This window comes from Physcomitrium patens, chromosome 21 (genome assembly GCF_059467195.1).
Source record: "Physcomitrium patens ecotype Gransden chromosome 21, ASM5946719v1, whole genome shotgun sequence".
In the NCBI taxonomy this organism is placed as follows: domain Eukaryota; kingdom Viridiplantae; phylum Streptophyta; class Bryopsida; order Funariales; family Funariaceae; genus Physcomitrium; species Physcomitrium patens.
This window is the reverse complement of record NC_143430.1, coordinates 243,680-265,122: the sequence shown is the minus strand read 5'-3', so window position 1 is coordinate 265,122 and position 21,443 is coordinate 243,680. Positions and strand designations below refer to the sequence as shown.

The window sequence follows — 21,443 nt, the reverse complement described above, 5'->3', positions numbered from 1 at the left end:
AATAAACGAAAACAAAAAAGAAGACAGAAATGATCCTTAATGCTATGATATCGCCATAATCTTATAGTTTGTTTCTAAGGTTTGTTATTACTTGTTGAAATAAGACTGAGATGACTTAGAACTTGCTATAAAAAAAAAATTGACATTAAGAAATGTTGATACGTGAGTTGAAATAAACACACTAACTAATAGTTGTACTAGTAGTCGTTGTACAATAAGTAATTTGTTATGCTTTAATGTGTGCCTATCAGAGGATGTAAAATACTTTTTTGTCACCACTCAAACTAATCAATACGTTTGGTACACCCCTTTGTGTAAAAGGAGAAAGAAAGAAAATAAAGACAAACAAATAAACATCAGTTCTACCTTATCTGAACATAGGATTTGCGATACATAGGCTTGTAATGTCTATTGCGACATTAGAACCAGTAAAAAGATTTTAGATGCTTACTAGTTTACATATAACTTTCAAACTACCAAATGTCAAGTAGCAGATGTAATGTGTGAAGACGATAACTGGGGCCAAAGAGATGATGCTGATCAGGCAACACTGCCATTGAATCATTAGTATTGAGAACAACTTGTCCAGGATGCGTGAACACAAAAAGGGGAGTCCAGCAGGCGGTGGATTACATTCCCACAAGGAGAGAATGAATTGTCGTCAAATTCTGTGAAGAGATCAAATGTCAGGTTCAGAGGCAGACATCAAACAGAGTTGAAGGTGTGTGGGTGTTGGTGTCTGAAACATCGTCCTCTTCAGCAAATGCTTGGGGTTCGTAACGTCGGGCTGCTGCCTCACTGTATGAGAGTTTGGAGGTTATTCGCAGGGTATCTCCAATGTCCTCCGCAGGTTCAATGGGTAGTGGAGGTCCAGGCAACACAAAAATTACTCCCACAAGGGTAGCCAAGCAGATGGCGAGTCCCACCATTGTGACCTTCATTCTAAATAATGCAGGCTTAACCTGCAGACATGTACACATCGATTACCAGAAGTAACACAACTCTAGTTTCAGTATGCAGCACATCTGAAATTCTAAACTATGTACCTTGACAGGGAGAGCATAAATAAAAACAACTGCAACGTGGACACTAGTTCAAGCCAGTTGACACCTAAAAGCGTCCAATGCCATTGGCACTTTCATGGCAGAGTACCATGCATGAACAAGTATTCCATAATACCACGATCGAGTACAGTGTGTCCTAAGAAAGTAGTGATTGATTTCATAAATGAAACGACAGTAGTTGCATCCTGACCAACTCTAACCTTGAAGGAGCCCAGTAACCGGTCCCGAGCCAACACTTCTGCAGGTTTAACCCATACCTACACACACAAGTGAATAATGGCAGCATCAGAACAGAAATCGTATTGTTAAAATGTGCAAATGTGCCAATCCGTGTAAAATAGAACACAGCTACTTTAAATAAACACACGCAACATTGCAATTCTTTATCAATTTCCTTGAAAAATGTATGCAAGTCGTGTAGGAGCACTCACCCGACCATCATACCATCCAGTCTCTTCATCTACAAGTCAAGTTATATCACATCGAAATAAAGTTAGTAGGTGGGCAATACTTGTCGCTCAGATGATTAATTCGTTGAGACACTGAATCAAAATCATTGATTTCTCAAAATATGCACAAAATAGCAATACGATGACAAGGACAGGCAATAGAATGAAGGGAGAAGTGCACATTCTACTGTTGCGCTTAGGAGGCGATTGCCGATGTAGGCCCAACCAAGATAAAGGCGAAGGGTCACTACGGTGGCAGCTATTACTCCGCCACAAGAAGCTCCCAATACGCACTTCAAAAACTCCTGCTGAGCGTTGATACTCAGAGAAGCGACAGGGTAGCCAACTAGAGCAGAAATGCCGGCTATAACAGCTGAAAGTCGTATTGTAAAGGATAGGATGTCATCAGTTGCCCATGCAAATAGCCCTGTCTCGTTCAGCATCTGGTACTCATTCACAGGTTGCTGCTCCCATGGAACAGGGCAGTCTACAGTACTCCCGTCCCTTGCGAACAATGGGTCATATCTGCAACTCACAATTTTCATGTAAATGAGCACTACGTGATTATGCAAATGTAACCCTGAACCACAAAAAACTTCATCGTGCAACGTGAGTTGAAGCGAAGAGACTAACATCGACTGGTTGCACATACCTTGGAGCTTTGTCTCCAGAGTTTCCACCTTTTTTCGCTTTCACAAGTTGAGGACTTCTCTGACTTGTAAGTACATCTTTTACTGGGCCTGACACCCTAATTCTTCCTAAAGGCTCAAAAAGTCCTGACGTAAGCTTCAGGGTAAAAAGCGAGGAATAAGCCGTGCTTGCATTCCGGTTCCCGAGCTGAGCAGTCGCCATGTCCAGAAATTATACTGCAAACAGAAAATTTTCACTCTCAGCTGCGGAAGTATTTGGGAAAAGTATGCAGGAATAAATAAATTGAGACATGATTACGTCTAAGTACTCGATTTACGAAGAAATCTGTACTGAAGCCGGGAATATGATCCAGAAGCAATCACTGCAATTCTATTTCGAAATGCCTATTCGTCAAAATAATCTGGTGAATAATTGAACACTTGCTTCAGATTTTCAGCTCTCTCTCTCTCTCTCTCTCTCTCTCTCTCATAACAGCCAGTACGGCGAATCAAGCCTACAGAAGACAGGCACAGCACACCGTCCTTTAAAAAGAAATAAAACTGTGAAAATACAAATCAACTCACATATTTCAATTTCAAAACCAAACCAAACCAAACTGCTAGGATTCGAACCAGAATTCCCACAAAAATCCAAACATCTTTGGCAAAAGAAACTACCAGAGACTCCACAAAATTTGACGTTACAAACTTCCGTCCTCCCAACCTGTAACAGAGCAGTTCTAAATTCAACAAAACCGTCACGAACCTCGTCACAAAATTATCTCCATCTTCAGTGAATTGGTAAGGTCATGGAGGAGTCATGACTTGATCAATGAAAATCCAACTCAACTCACCAACAACCTCATGAGCTGCTTACCCCCAAGTTTATAATACTCAAAGCAGCATTCAAATCACCTCTGAACGGAATGTTCGGCGTCGCCAGCGGCTTCAAATTCCCAATGATACAGTATCCAGGTGAGCAAATTTCTGAGAGTACCAGAAATCGGCACGAATCGGAACTAGGAGATCTCCGGAAGCGGGCAGAAGTTTGCCAAAAGAGAAAAGCTATGGGTATGGTGGAGCACTGGAGTCCAGACAGAGTGAAACACTCCGCGCACAAACCCGGTTGGTGGGTACAACGATAAAGGAAAGGATATCAATATCAACCACTTTTGAACTCGTGGCGGTACCAAGTCCCCGACCCGCGAACACAAGATGGAATCGATAGCGGGTGTAACATGAATGCTGCATTTCACACGTTCCCCTAGATTTTTGGTGTTGCAGCGACGATGATGCACAAGGAGTCACAAAATTAACTAGAGGTGTCGTGAATTAAGGGGCGAGGAAATGAATTGCCTGTCGCAGGTGATGAGCCTTGTACCGCATGGTGGTCAATCTGAGGTGCTCTGTAACCCAATTCGTGGGCGAGTTTTCGCTCACCGTAATGGAGAACTTGCGAGGTCATCAGGAATTTCGAAATATGGTTGCAGGATGCGGCGGATGGAATTTCATTTGGAGATTGGTCGGAAATGGGATGGGCCGGCGGGTCGCTGGGAACATCATTGCTGTGCATGTGATTGGAGAGCTCTGCATGCACCGGGACGTGATTCAGATAGACATTTTGTTAAGAAGAATCCTGTGCGGTGCGCGCAAGTCGTTCTGACCGATTCGGAGTCTACAACGAGCGAGTGCCTGGCAAGGTAAATCACAAACTAAATCTTTGCTGCTCTATTGAAGTGTTAAGATTCGGCATTTTTAATTCTTTTTTTTGTTGCTCCAGCGCTATGAATGTGAGGGGAAACCCTACAATCAGAAATTGGGTCGTGTTCAGCCACATTCTAAATTCTGCATGCTGAATCATCTGTTCTACGCTTTGACTACGTCCTCCTTCATTCAGCAGTTCAGAGAGAGGTTTGTTCCAGATTGCGGGGCTCATCGGGGCGGCCACGCTTGTAAGCAAGGTGATAGGGTTAGCACGGGAAGCAGCGCTTGCAGCTGTTTACGGAGTGGGTCCAGTGATGAATGCATTCAATTATGCATCAATAGTGCCGGGTTTTTTCCTGACGATGCTCGGAGGAATCAATGGACCCTTTCACTCTGCTATGACTGCCGCTCTCAGTAAGCGCCGGAAGGAGGATGGGCAGAAGCTTCTCACTAGCGTATCATTGCTCTCTGGGTTGGCGTGTACTGGCTTCAGTATATTGATCTTCTTAAACGCTGGCCTTCTTATTGATACACTAGCCCCCGGCCTGTTGGTGGCAGCTGACGGAATTCTCACAAGGAGAATTGCCATTATACAGGTGCTTCCGCTTTCCTAGTACCATTATCAATCTTATACCACATTTTGCAGACCCACTGGTAGAAAGAAGCACTTCTTTCGTGTCAGCAAACAATTGAAGGGATTCTATTGTGTCAAACTACTCTTTGTTGCATCTCATGTATGTCTGTGCACGTGATAATTATTGTTGTGGTGATGTTGATGCGCATGGACATGATCATTTCCAGCTAAAAATGATGGCTCCATGCGCATTGCTTGCAGCCCTAATTGGATTAGGTTTTGGCACCTTGAGTGCGAATGGCATATTTGGGATTCCATCGCTGAGTCCAGCCTTGTCAAGTATCTCCATCCTCGCTGCAGTCGCTCTCCATGTTTCAATTTTCAGTCATTTAAATGCCACGCCTGCACAACAAGCTCTAGCTGGCGGCATTAGCTTGGCGATCGGGTCCACATGTGGCGCCTTCCTACAGTGGGGGGTGCAAGTCTTTGCCCAGCAAAAAGTAGGTATTCATGGATTACATCTCTCCTGGATCAACCCTTTCAAAGAAACGGGGATTTATGAAGTTCTGGCAGTTATGGTACCTGCTGCACTAAATTCTGGGATGACGCAAGTAGCAACATTCACGGATCTTCACTTTGCCTCTTATATACCTGGTGCAGCTGCGGCACTTGGGTATGCTAACCTGTTAGTTATGGCACCGTTAGGGATCCTCTCCAGCCCAGTTCTTCTTTCTCTACTCCCTATCTACTCCCGGCTCACTCGCGATGAGCAGAGACCAGCCCTGAGAGACTGTGTACAACAAGGACTCTTGCTATCGATGGCACTTACGTTGTCCCTGACAGCTGTCATGATTCCTTTAGCGCGGCCCACAGTTCGATTTGCGTTTCAGAGAAGGACGTTTGATGCTTCAGCCACCAGCATGGTGTCATCGCTCCTCACTTGCTATGTTTCAGGTGCTACAATTGTCATCAGTTTGCAGATTAACTCTTTGTCACAGTTAGGAGAAACTTGTGTCAGCTACATTGGCGTCATTTGCATGTCCTTGCGCTGTAGTGACACCTTGCTTGGGTTTGTCTCAGGGTCGACGTTTTACTTAATGAGGGATGTGCTAGTTCAAGTTTTCTATGCCTTGGGTGACGGACGCACACCCCTTTACATCACCTTGGCTGGTGTCGTTGCCAACGGCATTTTCGACTGGCTTCTGGTTCGTTGCTCAGGTTTCGGAGCTGCTGGATTGGTTATAGCTACTATGACCGTAAATTTTGCCTCTGCAGGATTGCTTCTTTCCATACTTTCAAAGAGGCTTGAGGGATTCCGAATGGCGTGGCACCCGCCACTACTAGTGCTAATGGGTTGCGGTATCTATACAGCCGTTGTGACGGAAGCTGCATACGACCAGATCTTTCTGCTCCTGTCTTCATTCATCAACTCTGGGATGTCGAATTTCTTGGCTCTTGGTTTGGCGACAAGTTTTGGATTTGCGTCATTCTTTGCGCCACTTTTGCTTTTTAGATCCTCTGAAATTTCCTGGGCGATGCAACTTCTTCAAATGAAATCGAAAACTTGACATCACTTCATCCTTCCCGTGACCCCAATGACAGATGCGGTGTCATGACATGTTAGTGCAGGTCACATATTGGAACCTATTAGTCCTACATCACGTTTTTGTGGCAAAGGATGGGATTGAGATTTTAACGTGGAAAAGGTTATGCTGTCAGTTCTCCCACAGTTCAGGTGCATGCAGAACTCTTTCTTTGTGAATTGCCTCTGTTCTCTGTGTAGTCTTCTACTTTTGTAGAGCTATCTTAGACCATTTTGACACGTTATTTGTCACCTGCAGGAGCAGTCTCTGAAGACCTCACTGCACACTGAGATCTGGGAGCCTGCCAGAGTTCAGAGCAACGCATGAGATTGGGTCAGTAATCAGATTGTCTTGTTTTGACATGCTAAAAGTATTCAACTCATCGTCAAGGTTGTGACTTCTAAGCCCTCTGGTTTACGTGGCATGTGTAAAGTTTTCAGATGGTCGAGAAAAGTTAAAAGAGCAACATTAGAGGGAATATGACACGCTCGAAATTGACGTGATTGATAGTTTGTTCATAGTGACTAATGGGTTTTTGACAATGGACTGATGAAGTTTGATCGGAAGAATGGCCATTTCTGCTGCTTATGTTTGGTGGTATCAAATTTTGCATTACGAAACATGTCAAATGTGTCAAAAGTATCAAAGGTATCTCTCGGGTTATGAAGGTTTTAAATATTTGAAATTTAAAAGAAGAATAGTTTTTTTCCTGAAGCAACATTTTTTTTAATTGAACTTTCGAAATATGCAACCTTTTCTGAGGCTGAAGACCTTGGTATCACTAATAGGCATATTCTTCTCTCTAAGTAAGAAAAGAACTTACTAAGAAGATTTGAACTCAACGATGTATACGAAGTTCTGTATTGTCATTTTTTAATGAAAATTTGGCGTTCGTACTTATATTTCAACTTGAGAAAGACATCTAATTTACAGATTTATCCTACAAATAGGTGATGGTCTTTCTTCAAGGTTCAAAGTAATTCTTGACGATTTGCGTACCCCTCGAAACATTGTGAAAGGGAGATGCGCACCATGGAGATTGGTGACAAGTTTTCCCTGGTATACCAATTCATCCATCTGCCTGCCCACAATGAGCTTGTGTAGAAGTTGTGGAGTGCAGTACTCTGAAGGGCTCAGCGACGACGATTTCGTTAAGATAAGAAACTGGATCCAAAGTAACCTAGAAACAGTCGTTGCCAGAATTGATGCGGTTCACTTTTCCTGACCACCAACTAGGGAATCGTAGGCTCTGTGGACATACTCATGCGGTGACAGCAGTGATGGTCACCACGGGTCAACAGACTCCTTTAAGTCTCAATGTGAAAACAAATTGATACATAGGACAGTCAAGCCATGCTTGACGAAACATGTAGAAGGTCATTGAATTTCATACCTGTCAGCTAATCAACAATCTGAGAATCAGCAAAATTGAGCGAAGGAATTGTAGACTACAGCCACTTCAGCAGAAATCAACGTAGTTGAAGTAGAAGTGGCGAACTTCTACAAGACGGGGGCTCCCGTTGTTACCTCCGTCGGTTTGTGAAACTTGCGCGTGAAACAATCCATTCTGCCACAGAATGAGTGAAGATTAACAGCCAACAGTAGGGGGCCGACATCAGAGACAGCCTTGTATGTGAAGAAACAAAGAATCCGCCCAGGGCTGAGTCAAGTGTTGAAGGGATGCAACCTCATCTGTCAAGAGGACAGATAATAAGACTTGAACGCAAACTTGGACAACATAAAATAATGGGTGTGATGAATACCTACGTCGGATTCTCAGCCTCAGGCGACATATCCATTTCCCAGAGACGACGTTCTTGACAATACTTCAACACCCACCTCAAAATCGTGCCCAACCAAAATATCATCAAAATCCCTGTGCAGACACAATCACGACGTGAGGTCAACGCTATAACCTCCCATGCACGCACAGGAGTATCAAGAGGTATAAAATTATCACGAGATTTCCAACGATAATGCAACAGAGACACGGAGAATGAACAGGACAATCGGCAAAATAGAGCAAGAGGTTTACCAATTCGATATACACAATCCATCATTCGATCTACTTAATCTATCTCTCCCTCCATCCTAGTTTGTTTTGATTCAGCAATAATGAGAGAAAGAAGGGGATGGGAAAAAAAAAACAATAAGAGCCTACCAATGATAATATCGACAGACAAGGCGGAGAAGCAAAAAAAGAGGAAGACGAGGACATCAAACTCGCGAGTTGATAATAGAATTAGCAGCGCCATTCATAGATGATGGTAGCCAGATCGAGCCTGACATGCCGACACAGACACGGATGCCCCCACCAGCACTGTGTCCCATTCAAGACCGAGCAAGAAAAAGGCCTTACCATAAACGAAGCCAATGCGAACTGTGGCGTATCCGATTGAGTTAGTCTTGATGGCATCCACGAAGAGGTAAGTCATAAATGCAAGCACGCCAATCCACAGAATTAGAGCCAAAGGATGCCTCCTCATAACCGTAATCAGCATTGGGGGGTTCAACATCAGCTCAGTGTCTGCCCCTGCCCGATTGCGTGCTTCTGTATACTGATTGCCCGCCACTGCTAGATCGTTCCCCAACTTTCCACACCCAGAAATGCGGCTGTTGCAAGAAAAAACATCGTTTCAGCAGTTTGATTTTCATCCAATTCATGAGAAGGTAATTCAAAACCGTTGCTCGGAAGAAGCTAGAAGTACGCTTATTCAAGCACAGTCAATGAAAATTGGGCGTACCGAGAGCGATGTCTCTGAAGCTGGTATGTTAGCAGCAACATGCCTAGAGATTTCAGAACAGAAATGAATGATGAGAGTTGACGACTAAACGGTTCTTATCACATTCGCTTTTATAAGGACAATGACACAAAAGTTTATTCAGCATTGGACGTTCAAATACCACTTCACCAAGATAAATAAAGAGGATATTCAAGGACAAGAAAGGTTTCAACCCACAGATTATCCAAAGAAACGGAACTTACTGGCAAACCGCGCACACGTTAGACCTTTTGTTCTTAAACCACATCTCGATGCAAGATTTGTGCGACTTAGCCATCTCCCCTCGACACGCACATCCCAGCTCGATAAGTGGCTCCTCCAAGCGCTGCTGACAAACTCTGGTGACGCACAGAATTTAATACGGAATCTGGATGGACGCTCCCAAGTTGACCATCAGCTTTCGGTTCCGAATCCTATCCTCAGAAATTTAGGTTCAAATCCTCTCACAAACATTGTTTTCCTGCAGTGCTCCGCTGCGCTATCCGTGCTGCACGAGCTAATCGTGCGGGTCGGCCCAGCAGCCAAAACATTCCTGCTCACATCTTCCAGGCCCACGCCACTGCCTGGTTGCGCAGTGAGAATGTCCACCACAGTGTGGTTGTAATCTGGCAGGGAGCTCCGACGGCCTAGAACCATCACATCGACGCTGCTGGTCTTCTCTACTCCCGGCGGAAGCCAAAACTGCCTGCTCTGCGCAACTGCATCACTGGCCGTCCTGTACACACCCGGCACCTCCAACTGTCGCCCCATCGAAATAGCGTCGCTTCTCGCCCTGAAGACTCTCCGCAGCTCTGAAAGTGGCCTTGTCCAAGGAACTACAGGAACGGGATACCTGGCGCTCGCACCCTCCCCGTTTTGATTTTCCATAACCCATTGATCCAGATGCTTGAAGGCACTCCCATATCGAAGTTCCGAGGGCTACTCCCGAGGCTCATTCTGCTCTGTCCACCTCTCCTCGGACACACGATCAAACTCATGGCCAGGTCCACCTTCGACCTGAGAAGGTCCATTCGACCTCGTAGCCTGGCCGCTGTCTGAGCTGCAACGCACTCGAACTAAGCTCTCAGCAGTGAGTGTGCGCTCAAGCGGCAGAACGGGGCCACCGGACAAGTGCTGGCACGAGTCGAAGAAGGAAGTGTCAACAGAGCGCGCTGGTCGTAACGGCGCACGCAGCAGCTCGGCGAGTTCGCCATGGCTGATCTGCTCCTCGGATCCTTTGACGAGGGAATTGAATTGATGCAGCATGGTGCGCGCATGTTATATCCACAGGAATTCATCCCATCTCAACACGCACAGAACTTGTGAGCTTATGATGGGGTGGGACGACAAGGAAACGGCAGCCAGTGTGGCAGACCTGGAGGCAATCAAGCAATCCAGCACCTGTGGGTACTTATTGTAACATCAAGCAATCTATCAATCAATCAAGAATTCAATCAATCAATCAAGCCAACTTTCGAGGCTGCAACATGCACCTACTTCGCCTGTCTGCAGCACCAATCCGCCCCGCCCCGCGTCCAACCACGCACCCGGCACAAGAGGAGCATGCACGCATGCATGCCTGTATGGATGTATATACGGATGAATGAATGAACAATAAAATGGGCTCAAGCACAGGTGGATGGATGAGTTCAAGCGCGGATGAATGAGAAGAAGTCTGGATTGCAGGGGTCGGTGATGGGATCGAGGGTTTGCACGGGCTGCCGGCTGCATCGGGTCCTCTGCCACTGTGCACGGCTTTTGTCCTCCACGTAGGAGGGACGCACCGCTGGCATGCAGCCAGATGCCACATGCTCGGCCCTCCGAGTTCCACGTCATCCTCAGCGCATCCCCGGTGGCAGCGTAGATTGCGTGGCACAACACTAAAGCGCATCCCTGCACCCCCCACACCCCAACCCCACTCGACCCGGTGGCTGCTCTCATGACAAATGAAGAAGGGGCTGGGCCAAGCTTGGATTGCGGGTTTGTTTGCTTTTGTTGCTCAGGCTTGGCCCATTCTTTCATTCATTTTCAGTCCTCCCTTCATGTGTTTCATCATTCCCTTCATGTAACTTATCCTTTTTTCTTTTCAAAACATATTTTATGGCCTTCTCACTTTTGAAAGGTCTACTAGCACTTACTACATGCATACTGGTGGTTCAAACCCACAACCCAATCATAGGTACTTGTAGAAAAATAACGATGACAATAATAATAGTAGTGGTAATGTCATTTACATTGTTACTTAAACCATAAACAAGTAGCTTTGTGAACAATATTATTTTCTTTTCAATATTCATAGAACAAAGTTAATTAATTTAAAAAGAAAAACTTGTTCTACCCTCTTTATTCTTTGAACATTGAAAACACTATATGTATTTTTTTAAAGGGTGTTGCCAATGTCACCATAGAATTTGGTACTGCCACCACACCTTGTCATCCACCACACATCAACACAGTTTTTGCTAATGTCACCACAAATCACCACAAATGCGCATTGTACATCACAATGCACTTTACAAAACAATTCTAATACATACTACAATAGATAATATACACACTCTTTATGGATGAATAGTTTAGTGTTTCATAAAATACATTGTGGTGTGCAATGCAAGTTTAAAACACTTTATGGTAGCATTAGCAAAAATTTCAATGACATGTGGTAGATAACAAATTGTGGCTTCACAAGCAAAAACTGCAATAACATGTAGTGGATAGCAAGTTGTGGTGGCATTAGTAGCATCTTTTTTTAAACATCATTGCGTCCAATACAAACAATGTACTTTTTGAATATAATAAATAAAAAAAAGAAAAAAAAATCCACCATAATAGTAAAAAAAAAAATCAATTTTATTATTGTCAAAAAGTGGTGTTCTTCTAATATGGATATAATCTCATGTGAGAACAAATATGCAAAGTGGTATTCATCTAATATGTTGAAGATCAAAAAGTACTTGCTTAGTTACAACTACATAGAGATTAAACATAGGATGTTGCTAATAGTCAAAAGGTAGCAAAGAATTAAAATAAGTTATTGTGGTGGCATCAAGGGTTTGTAGGTGGTGGCTAGGTTAAGAAAGAACCTAGGATTTATATGGATGAAGTAGAAATGGATGTAATATCAAAAGGATGGAAGTTGCCTCGTTGGTTAGCAAACCACCACCTATAAGTAAAGAGTGTTGGAAGTAAGAATTATCTTTCTCCATACTTATCTTAGACTACAATACTTGTTGATGCTAAGTGTTGGTAACTTTTAGACTTCTTTTCTTCAATAGGTTATGGGCCCACTCACATTTGCTTGAGTATTTTTTGAAGTTCTTTGAAGTGATTTTGTAAGTGTGGAGTAGATCAAGTTGTTGTTGTTGATGTTAGGCTTTAGAAATACCTTACTTTCAGATTTAGATCTAGATCTAGATCTTCGTTTGCTCTTACTTGTGATTAAGAGCATTTTGGTGTTGGTGTTTGGTTTTATTCACTTAAAGGCAAAGTTTGCATTGTGCTATTGCTCAGATAGATCCTTGGTGATCTAACTTAATAGTTTCATGTCCTAAAATTTCTGATTATGCTTAAAAGGCCTCTTACGGTGTATAGAGGTGATTTGTGAGCATAAGAGAGATATTAGAGTGACAAGTCAGACCTAAGACACTTAGATAAGTCATCAGACTTGTGACAAGTCTTAGAAGTGAATTTGAGAGTGTTTTTGAGAGTAAAAATACTAGTTTGTTCACAAAGAAGGATTCTATGATTCTAAGGCAGCAAAACCTTCTTGCTGATTTGAGAGCATTAAGACTTCTTCTTATAATCTTTTTTGATACAACTCTTCCTTAGACATGGCTTCAAGTGAGGGTGAAGGATTGAGAGTTACTGAGAAGTTTAGAGGTGAAAATTTCTACCAATGGAAGGTAAAAATGGAGCTTTTGTTGGCGACTTTGGATCTTTGGGATATTGTAGATGAAAGTGACGAGGCTCCAAGCAAAGATGTTGATATAAAGGAGAAGAAGGAGTTCAAACGTTGTGAAAAGAAGGCTTTTGGATTGATTGCAATCAATTTGGATGAAGTCAACTTCTCCCACATTATCTCTTACAAAGGACCAGCGGAAGCATGGAAGACTCTTTGCAACATCTATGAGAGCAAAAACTTAACCAACATCATCTATACAAGGAAGAATTTCTTCACTTGCAAGATGAAAGAAGGTGAAGACCTCATGGCTCATGTCAATAAGGTAAAGGCTCTTAAAAATCAACTAGCAATTGTTGACAAGCCTTTAGAAGAAAGTGATATTGTCATGACTTTGCTAATGAGCCTTCTCAAATCCTACAACTACTTTATTGTAGCATTGGAGTCCATTAAGCTAAAAGAGCTTACAATGGACTATGTGACGCCAAGACTTGTCCATGAAGTAACCAAAAAGAAAGAAAAAGAGCCCCAAAGTGAAGATTCAGTATTCTACTCACGTCAAGGCAAGGGCAACTATTCAAATCAACAAAGTAATGTCAAATCTTGCTTCATTTGTAGCAAAGTAGGCGATTTTGCTCGAAATTACTACAAAGGCAAGAAAATGGAGATGAACAATACCAATAGTGTGTAAGATGAGTTGGGAGGACAAGATTATGCATTCATGGCAACAAATGCGACCTCTATGGTTGTCATGTCAAGATAGATTGTAGATTCAGGTTGTTCCAAGCATATGACACCTTATAAATATTCATTTGATACTTATGAAGCTATTCTAGCATAAAACGTGGTGTTGGCGAATAGTGATACATGTAAAGCCATTGGAATTGGCTCTATTATGGTGGAGGTGGTTGTGAATGGACAAACCAATAGGATCAGACTCAAAAATGTCCTTTATGTGCCTAAGATGAAGCAAAACCTACTTTCGGTGAATAAACTTGTAATAGAAGGTTTTAAAGTTCAATTTGACATGATGTCATGGATATACTCATGTAAGCTAGTAATTACATATACAAATAGGTAGAAATAAGTAAAAGTAGCTAAAAAGAAGTCAATTCTATAGTATTTGATATGGAAGCTTCCTAGAAGCTGCTTTGACTTCATAGGTGTCTTTAATTGACTTTTTGGATTAAAAACGTAGTCAACAAGTTGGCCATGTGTCACACATGTTGTTAGCTTGAAGACCAAGCTAACTATGTGGCTCATATGTAGAAAAACTTGTCTTGTAAGTCAAGACATGTGTCCTACAAAGTCAACACATATTCAAGGTCCTATAGAATGTCGTCACGTAGCCCCTAGTTAGATAGTATATATAGAGACAAGAGTGAAGCCTTCTTCACTCTTGTCAACTCCTTTCTTACTTCCAGTCTAGTTTCAAGGGTCTCTAGTTTTCTTGTCTTTTGGTAATAGCCATTCCAGTTTTTCTTTCAATATACATACTTATTTATTTATATTTTGTAATCTTTCTTTGAGTAAAGGCTCACTTGTTTGAATTATTTTTTCATCAAGTTCTTGTCCTTGACAAATGGACAAGAGTACACCTATAATATCACAGCTTTGTCTAATCTTGATTAAGAGTGGATTATCCATTTTTCTTGATAAGATATAAGCATATTAGAAGTTACAAATTACCCTCTTCTAAACTGAAATTGTCCTTAATATTTTCTTTGTTCTAAAGTCCTCTTTTCTATTTGTCTTGAGCAATATTAGACATCTTCTCTTTTCTAAGTGTTATCATAGTAGAACTTATTTAAATGAAGAGTGCAATGGTACAATTGCAAGAGCAATTGAGGTAGTTAATGCTTGTGATGCATCAACTCAATTTACCACCACAAGGAGCAACAAGATTAGTAGGAAGTGAAGATATAGAAATGGTTGGAATTGCTTCAACGTCTGCGCCGAATCATATCTTTTTTCCTATGGTGGAATGTCCTTCCAATGTTAGAGAAACAAGAATTGTCCTATTCGAGAAGTTTGATGGTACCAGATCCAAGTTTTGAGGATTTATCAATCAAGTGTACCTTGTGATTGAACTCCAATCCCAAAGCTATCCAACTCCAGGGTCGCAAGTTAGATTCATTGGTACGCTTCTTTCAGGTTCAGTACTATTATGGTTTTCATCTTTTCTTGAACGACGAGATCCAATATTGGATAATCTAGAGGCTTTTCTGACAGAATTTTGATCCATGTATGGAGAACATGATGTAATTTGTGTTACAACCAATAAGATCCATATTTTATGACAAGGCAATTGATCAGTAACATTGTATGCTTCACAATTTTGATAACTTGTAACTGATATCAAGTGGGATGATGCTGCATTTATTAGCCAATTTTTCTACAGATTAAAATATGAGGTAAAAAAATTAATGCTCAACTTATCTGATCCTCAAACATTGAGTCAAGCAATTGACTTTGTTGTGAAGTGCAACAATCGCCATTTTGAATTTTGATTTGAGAATCGTACAAGAGAAATTCAATGTTACTATAATTAAATGGTAACATCAACACCTCTTCAACACATACATTTGAAAGTAGAGGATATGCAAATTGATGCAGTACATTTCAAATCTCTTACTGAGCAAGAAAAGACTCATCGTCATCAAGAAGGATTATGTTTATATTGTGGAGAATCAAAATACACTGCTCAATATTGTCCAAAGAAACGATGCAACCACAAAATAAAGTCTATGGCTATAAAAGAAGACAATATGTCAAAAAACAAGTTTGTTCAGCTACAATAGGGATCGTGCGGTTGGAACCTTACACAACATCTAGTAAAGGTCCTATTCTCTCATCAAAGCCCTCTTCTAGTTTTACATTAAATATTATTTTAGGACCTAAACATTACAAAGCCTTTGCCTTATTAGATTCAGGAGCCTCAGCGTATTTCTTAGATGAAGAATTTACTAAAAGACATGGCATATCTTTAATAAAGAAAACTAAACCTGTTCATGTAGAAGTCATAGATGGTCGTCTATTGTCTTCTAGAGATATTACTTACGAAATCCTTCCTATAGAAGTAATAATCAATAGTCATAATAGCTTTGTAGTATTTAATATCATTAGATCTCCCTCTAATCCAATCATTTTAGGTTTATCGTGGTTAAAAAAATACAACCCTTAAATATATTGGATTTTCCAAACTCTTACTTTCTCTAAAAGTATAATTAATAGTGTAGTTAATCAAGTAGAGAGTCATAAGTCCAGTTCAATTAAACCCGTATTTATAAGTGCAAAAGCTTTCTTACATGCGGCTATGAAAGAATCACCATATATTATTTATGCCACACCTGTTCCTATTGGTGAAAAGACTTCAAGTGGCATTCCAAGCCAATATCAAGAATTTCAAAATGTATTCAAAAAAAAGAATGCGGATACACTCCCAGAACATCGTCCCTATGATTGCTCAATTGACCTTCAAGAAGAAGTACAACCGCTATTTAGACCAATCTACAGTTTATCACAAAATGAGTTGACTGAACTCAAGGAATATATTGAAGAAAATCTAGCCAAGAATTTCATACGCCATTCTAAATCTCCGGCGGGAGTTCCAATTCTATTTGTGAAGAAAAAAGATGAATCATTGTAGATGTGTGTTGATTATCGAGGAGTCAACAAGATTACCATTAAGAACAGGTATCCACTACTTTTAATATCTGGACTTCTTGATCACCTGAATCAAGCTAAGATCTATACAAAAATAGATCTCTGAGGAGCATACAGTCTAGTACGCATCAAAGAAGGAGATGAATGGAAGACTGTGTTTCGAACTAGGTATGGACATTTTGAATACAACATCATGCCTTTTGGACTTACAAATGCACCAGTAGCTTTTCAACATCTAATGAATGATGTTTTTTAAGAGTTTTTGGATGATTTTTTGGTCTGTTATCTAAACGACATCTTGATCTATTTTAAGAATCCAGAAGAACATGCATTTCATGTTTGTTGTGTGTTCCAAAAATTAAGAGATGCGGGACTCTATGCCAAGATAGAAAAGTGTGTATTCCACACTACTCAAGTCGATTTCTTAGGTTACATCATTTCAAATGATGGGCTTATGATGGATCTTAAGAAAGTTCAAACTATTATAGATTGGAAGAACCCAAAAATAGTAAGAGATGTCTAATGTTTTTTGGAATTTATCAACTACTATCGGATCTTTATCAAAGACTTTTCTCGAGTTGCAGCTCCACTTACACGTTTAACTTGTAAAGATAAATTCCAATGGAATCAAGAAGCACAAGTTACTTTTGAATCTTTGAAGACAACGTTTGTTTTTGTACCAATCTTGTATCGTGTTGATTTTTCCAAAGCGTTCTTTATGGAAACAAATGCATCAGACTTTATTCTGGGTGCGGTTTTGTCACAAATGGGAACAGATGACAAACTTCATCCAGTAGCCTTTTATTCAAGAAAATTCTCAGGAACAAAAATCAATTATGAGATCCATGACAAAGAACTTCTTGCAAATGTGGATTCTTTTCAAGAATGACATCATTATCTAGAAGGCGCTTTTAGTCCAGTCACTTTATATACGGATCACAAGAATCTCGAATATTTCATGTCAGCACGTGTATTAAATCATCGTCAAGCTTGTTGGAGCATGTCTTTATCAAGATTCGAGGTCATCATCACTTATCGGCCAGAAAAATAATAAGTTTTGTCCGATGCCTTGTCTAGATGTTCTTATCTTGTACCAAAAGAAAGAGATGCAGCTTTTAAGTAAGAAAGAACAGTTCTCTTGAAGCCGGAGCAATTTCATCTTTGAGCAATAAAATCAACATTGATTGTTGATTTAACTTTTCTCAAGCAAGTTAAGTTAAGTATATCTTCAGACCCTCTTGTTCATGATATCATGATTAATTCTTCTAAATCTCATGATCCCTCTAAATTCGAGTTCAAAAACAACCTATTATATTTCGAAGGATGCCTATATGTTCTAGAAGGAGAACCACGTTTACGTATTCTTCAAGCTCGTCACGACTTTCCAGCAGCAGGATATTTTGGATACAATAAGACTTTAGAGCTGATATCTAGGGATTTTTGGTGGTCTCAAATGTAGAAGGCAGTCAAAGATTTTGTACAATCATGTGATGTTTGCTCAAGATCAAAAACTCCTCGTCATCGACCTTTTTGACTTCTTCAGCCATTACCCATTCCAGAACAACCATGGTCTTTTGTTTCTATGGACTTCATTACGGATCTTCTAATCTCAGGTTCTTATGATTCTATATTCATGATAGTAGATCGTTTTACTAAGATGGCACATTTTGTACCATGTATAAAATCTATCACAAGTGAAGAAACAGCTAAGCTCTTTCTTAACAATATCTATCGCTATCATGGATTATCCAAAGATATTATATTAGATAAGAGAACTCAATTTATATCAAGATTTTGATAGACTCTTTTTAAGATTCTAAAAGTGGATATAAAACTATCTTCGACATTCCATTCTCAAACTGATGGAAAAACGGAGCGTATTAATTAAGTTTTGGAGTAATATTTAAGATGTACCATTAACTATCAATAAGATGATTGGACAACTCTTTTGCCATTGGCAGAGTTTGCTTATAATAATACAGTATATTTTTCTACAAAACAAACACCTTTCTTTGCTAATTATGGTTATCATCCATGACTTGATACTTTTGACTTTTCAAAAGTTGATAATCCTATTGCGAAAGATTTGGCGATTCATTTGTCAGAGCTACATCCAACGATGAAGGCGACGTTAAAAGAGGCTCAAGAACAACAAAAGGTCAATGCGGATGTCTATCAAAAGGAACAACCACCATTCCACTTAGGTGATAAGGTATGGCTACTTCGTCACAATATTAAGACCACTCGTCTTTGTAACAAGTTGGACTATCAAAGGCTTGGACCATTTTCTATTTCTGCACAAATCAATCCAGTTGCATATCGTTTACATCTACCGGAGTCAATGAAAATCCATCTAATATTCCACGTGTCTCTTCTTGAACCATACAAGACAGTGGACATACCAAGAAGATGACAAGCTCGACCTCCTCTTATAAAAGTAGACAATAATAAAGAGTTTGAAGTAAAAGAAGTCTTAGATTTAAGGCGGCGCCAAAATAAATTAGAATATCTTGTCCATTGGCGCGGATATGATATTAGTCAATGTACATGGGAGCCAATAAAGAATCTTACAAATGCAACAAAGGCAGTGGAGGCTTTTCATCGATGACATCCATCAAAATCAAGATAAAAACCTTCTTTATAAAAGAAACAACATCTAGGCAAGATAACATTCTACTTTCAATCCTTATTTGTAGCTTCTTTGTAGTTGTGATGCTCAGGAGATGGAGAACCAACAACCAACGGATTCGACTCAAAAGCCTTCATTTCCTGACTTGTCGGATGAAATATTATGATTCTCATAACCTTCAAGACGACGCAATTGAGATGAAGATCTTTAAGAACAACATGTTCTTCCTCGAATAGATGGTGAGATACAACACGTTTGGTATCACAACTTGGGAAGGGACTCCCGATGTTTGGTGATTTTGCTAGAGGTAGAAACAACTCCTGATGGAGTTCCAAATGTTCTATTCGAAGGAAGTTATGAAGGCCTCAACAATGATCAAATAATTGAGTGGTCTTCTCGCTCTGGTATGGGATACTACCAATGGTTGAGAGGCCTTATCAATCATCTTCGAAGAGAATAAAGATCAAAGTATGTAGCGAATACAATTTGTCACATCATAGATTTCTTCAATATATGATGACCGCTCTTTGTGGAACTCGTCCCTAAAAAGGGGGGTAATGTCATGGACATATTCATGTAAGCTAGTAATTACATATACAAATAGGTAGAAATAAGTAAAAGTAGGTAAAAATAAGTCAATTCTATAGTATTTGATATGGAAGCTTCCTAGAAGCTGCTTTGACTTCATAGGTGTCTTTAATTAACTTTTTGGATTAAAAACGTAGTCAACAAGTTGGCCATGTGCCACAGATGTTGTTAGTTTGAAGACCAAGCTAACTATGTGGCTCATACGTAGAAAAACTTGCCTTGTAAGTCAAGGCATGTATCCTACAAAGTCAATACATATTGAAGGTCCTATAAGATGTCGTCACGTAGCCCCTAGTTAGATAGTATATATAGAGACAAGAGTGAAGCCTTCTTCACTCTTATCAACTCTTTTTTTGCTTCCAGTCTAGTTTCAAGGGTCTCTAGTTTTCTTGTCTTTTGGCAATAGCCATTCCAGTTTTTCTTTCAATATACATATTTGTGTATTTATATTTTGTAACCTTTCTTTGAATTAAGGCTCACTTGTTTGAATTGTTTTTTCATCAAGTTCTTTTCCTTGATACATGAATGGATGTTTTATAAGAACATTGAGTGGAGACAAGATCTTCAAAGGCTTGAAAGAAGGAAATTTATACTACCTCATTTGTAAGAAGGTAAATGAAGTGGAGGTAGCCGCATTTACTGAGTTTACATCAAACTAAGACAAGTTGAATATATGGCATCGTCGTCTTGGCCATCTGAATGTGAAGAGCATGAGAGAACTCAAGACTATGGTAAGTAGCTTAGATCTTGGCAATACAAGCTAAAATACAAAACAACTTGCATGTGAAGGATGCATACAAGGCAAATAACAAAAGGCCTCATTTCCAAGGAGTGTAGCAACACGTGCTACCAAGTTATTGGAGATTGTCCATTCAGATGTATGTGGACCTATGAAGAACACAAGTATTGGAGGATCAAGGTATTTTCTCACTTTCATTGATGATTATTCAAGAAAGATTTGGGTCTACATTCTTAAAGCCAAAAGTGAATGCTTTTAGAGATTTAAAGAGTTTAAAGCACTTGTTGAGAAACAAAGTGAATACAAGATCAAGGTGCTACGTACGAACAATGGAGGTGAGTATATGTCTAAGCAATTTGATGTTTATTTGAAGAATGAAGGAATTGCTAGACAAACCACAATTCTATACACTCCACAACAAAGTGGTGATGTTGAAAGGGCAAATCGAACCATTGTAGAGATGGCAAGGAGCATGCTTCATGGTCAAAACTTTGGCTATGAGTTTTGGACAAAAGCTATGGTGAATGCAGTGTATATAAGAAATAGATGTCCAACAAATGCTCTTGCATCAATGACACCACAAGAAGCTTGGAGTGGGAGACAACCTTATATATCCCATATGAAGACCTTTGGTTGCATTGCATATGCAAAAACACAAGATTGTATGAGGTCCAAACTTGATGCAAAGGGTACAAAGTGTGTATTTCTTGGTTATTATGAAGGTACTAAAGCATGTCGGCTAATGTGCTTGGAAACCAAGAAGATCATCAAAAGTCATGATATTGAGTTTTTAGAGCACAAAAGTGCTTGTGAGCACTTGGAGATGTGTCCAAGTGGGAGTAATGGTGTGTTTGTGGACACATCTTTGAATTCAGCAAAGAAACAAGAAGATGAAGACAATGAAGATGATGAAGATGAAAAGCCAAAGAAGGTTGAAAAGATGAAGGCTCGTACAATTGATAGGACCAACAATGAAAGAAATGAAGATGTTGAAGATTGGGATGATGATAATGATGAAGAATATCAACCATTGAGTGAAACACGACAAGGTTTAAGAGAGAAGAAGGTTGAAAAAGAACATGGAGTGCAACATGGTGAATGTTCTTCTAACAGTGAAAGCAGATATCCTTTGAGAGAAAGAAGGCAACGTGGCGAATA

At 40.3% G+C, this 21,443-nt stretch overlaps 3 protein-coding genes across 15 annotated transcripts; 1 reads left to right on the top strand and 2 right to left on the bottom strand.

The window, feature by feature from the left end:
- Nucleotides 1-336: 336 nt before the first annotated feature.
- LOC112274325 (protein CONSERVED IN THE GREEN LINEAGE AND DIATOMS 27, chloroplastic) lies at nt 337-3,215 on the bottom strand. 5 transcript variants are annotated; one of them, XM_024503724.3, is made up of 7 exons: nt 3,020-3,215; nt 2,821-2,866; nt 2,166-2,379; nt 1,695-2,038; nt 1,496-1,524; nt 1,265-1,321; nt 337-962 (listed from the first exon to the last, which is right to left on the bottom strand). In XM_024503724.3, exons 3-7 carry the CDS (start codon nt 2,363-2,365, stop codon nt 693-695), a joined length of 900 nt encoding a protein of 299 aa, XP_024359492.1. In that variant the 5' UTR covers nt 2,366-2,379; nt 2,821-2,866; nt 3,020-3,215; the 3' UTR covers nt 337-692. The 5 variants fall into 5 exon arrangements, with proteins under 5 accessions (XP_024359492.1, XP_024359493.1, XP_024359495.1 ...); XM_024503725.3 differs by having other exon boundaries at nt 3,058-3,204; XM_024503727.3 differs by lacking the exon at nt 2,821-2,866 and having other exon boundaries at nt 2,909-3,206.
- Nucleotides 3,216-3,489: 274 nt separating this feature from the next.
- On the top strand, nt 3,490-6,645 carry LOC112274324 (uncharacterized). 4 transcript variants are annotated; one of them, XM_090245626.1, is made up of 5 exons: nt 3,490-3,842; nt 4,043-4,442; nt 4,648-5,374; nt 5,501-6,049; nt 6,262-6,645. In XM_090245626.1, the coding sequence occupies exons 1-4, from the start codon at nt 3,490-3,492 to the stop codon at nt 5,986-5,988; spliced, it is 1,968 nt and encodes a 655-aa protein (XP_090101752.1). In that variant the 3' UTR covers nt 5,989-6,049; nt 6,262-6,645. The 4 variants fall into 4 exon arrangements, with proteins under 4 accessions (XP_090101752.1, XP_024359491.1, XP_090101751.1 ...); XM_024503723.3 differs by having other exon boundaries at nt 5,501-6,155; XM_090245625.1 differs by having other exon boundaries at nt 4,040-4,442.
- A 59-nt stretch (nt 6,646-6,704) lies between these two features.
- LOC112274327 (uncharacterized) lies at nt 6,705-9,122 on the bottom strand. 6 transcript variants are annotated; one of them, XR_016499654.1, is made up of 5 exons: nt 8,990-9,122; nt 8,363-8,616; nt 7,771-7,879; nt 7,397-7,570; nt 6,705-7,252 (listed from the first exon to the last, which is right to left on the bottom strand). XR_016499654.1 is itself a non-coding variant. In XM_090245629.1 (5 exons), the coding sequence occupies exons 2-4, from the start codon at nt 8,786-8,788 to the stop codon at nt 7,767-7,769; spliced, it is 408 nt and encodes a 135-aa protein (XP_090101755.1). In that variant the 5' UTR covers nt 8,789-8,790; nt 8,990-9,122; the 3' UTR covers nt 7,318-7,570. The 6 variants fall into 6 exon arrangements, 4 of the variants coding, with proteins under 4 accessions (XP_090101755.1, XP_073386103.2, XP_090101754.1 ...); XR_016499655.1 differs by having other exon boundaries at nt 6,705-7,127; XM_090245629.1 differs by lacking the exon at nt 6,705-7,252 and adding an exon at nt 8,748-8,790 and having other exon boundaries at nt 7,318-7,570; nt 7,767-7,879.
- Nucleotides 9,123-21,443: the final 12,321 nt, after the last annotated feature.

Excerpts from the sequence above, each read along its gene's own strand:
- LOC112274327 (XM_090245627.1), bottom strand. The coding sequence starts at position 9,063 with ATGGCTAAGTCGCACAAATCTTGCATCGAGATGTGGTTTAAGAACAAA. Across the intron at positions 7,880-8,362 it reads TCGCATTGGCTTCGTTTATG|GGATTTTGATGATATTTTGG; the intron begins GTAAGGCCTTTT and ends GTGTCTGCACAG. Across the intron at positions 7,571-7,770 it reads CCTGAGGCTGAGAATCCGAC|AATGGATTGTTTCACGCGCA; the intron begins GTAGGTATTCAT and ends ATTCTGTGGCAG.
- LOC112274325 (XM_024503724.3), bottom strand. The coding sequence starts at position 2,365 with ATGGCGACTGCTCAGCTCGGGAACCGGAATGCAAGCACGGCTTATTCC. Across the intron at positions 2,039-2,165 it reads TCTGGAGACAAAGCTCCAAG|ATATGACCCATTGTTCGCAA; the intron begins GTATGTGCAACC and ends TGTGAGTTGCAG. Across the intron at positions 1,322-1,495 it reads CTGGATGGTATGATGGTCGG|GTATGGGTTAAACCTGCAGA; the intron begins GTGAGTGCTCCT and ends TTGTGTGTGTAG.
- LOC112274324 (XM_090245625.1), top strand. The coding sequence starts at position 3,490 with ATGAATTGCCTGTCGCAGGTGATGAGCCTTGTACCGCATGGTGGTCAA. Across the intron at positions 3,843-4,039 it reads ACGAGCGAGTGCCTGGCAAG|CAGTTCAGAGAGAGGTTTGT; the intron begins GTAAATCACAAA and ends TCCTTCATTCAG. Across the intron at positions 4,443-4,647 it reads GGAGAATTGCCATTATACAG|CTAAAAATGATGGCTCCATG; the intron begins GTGCTTCCGCTT and ends GATCATTTCCAG.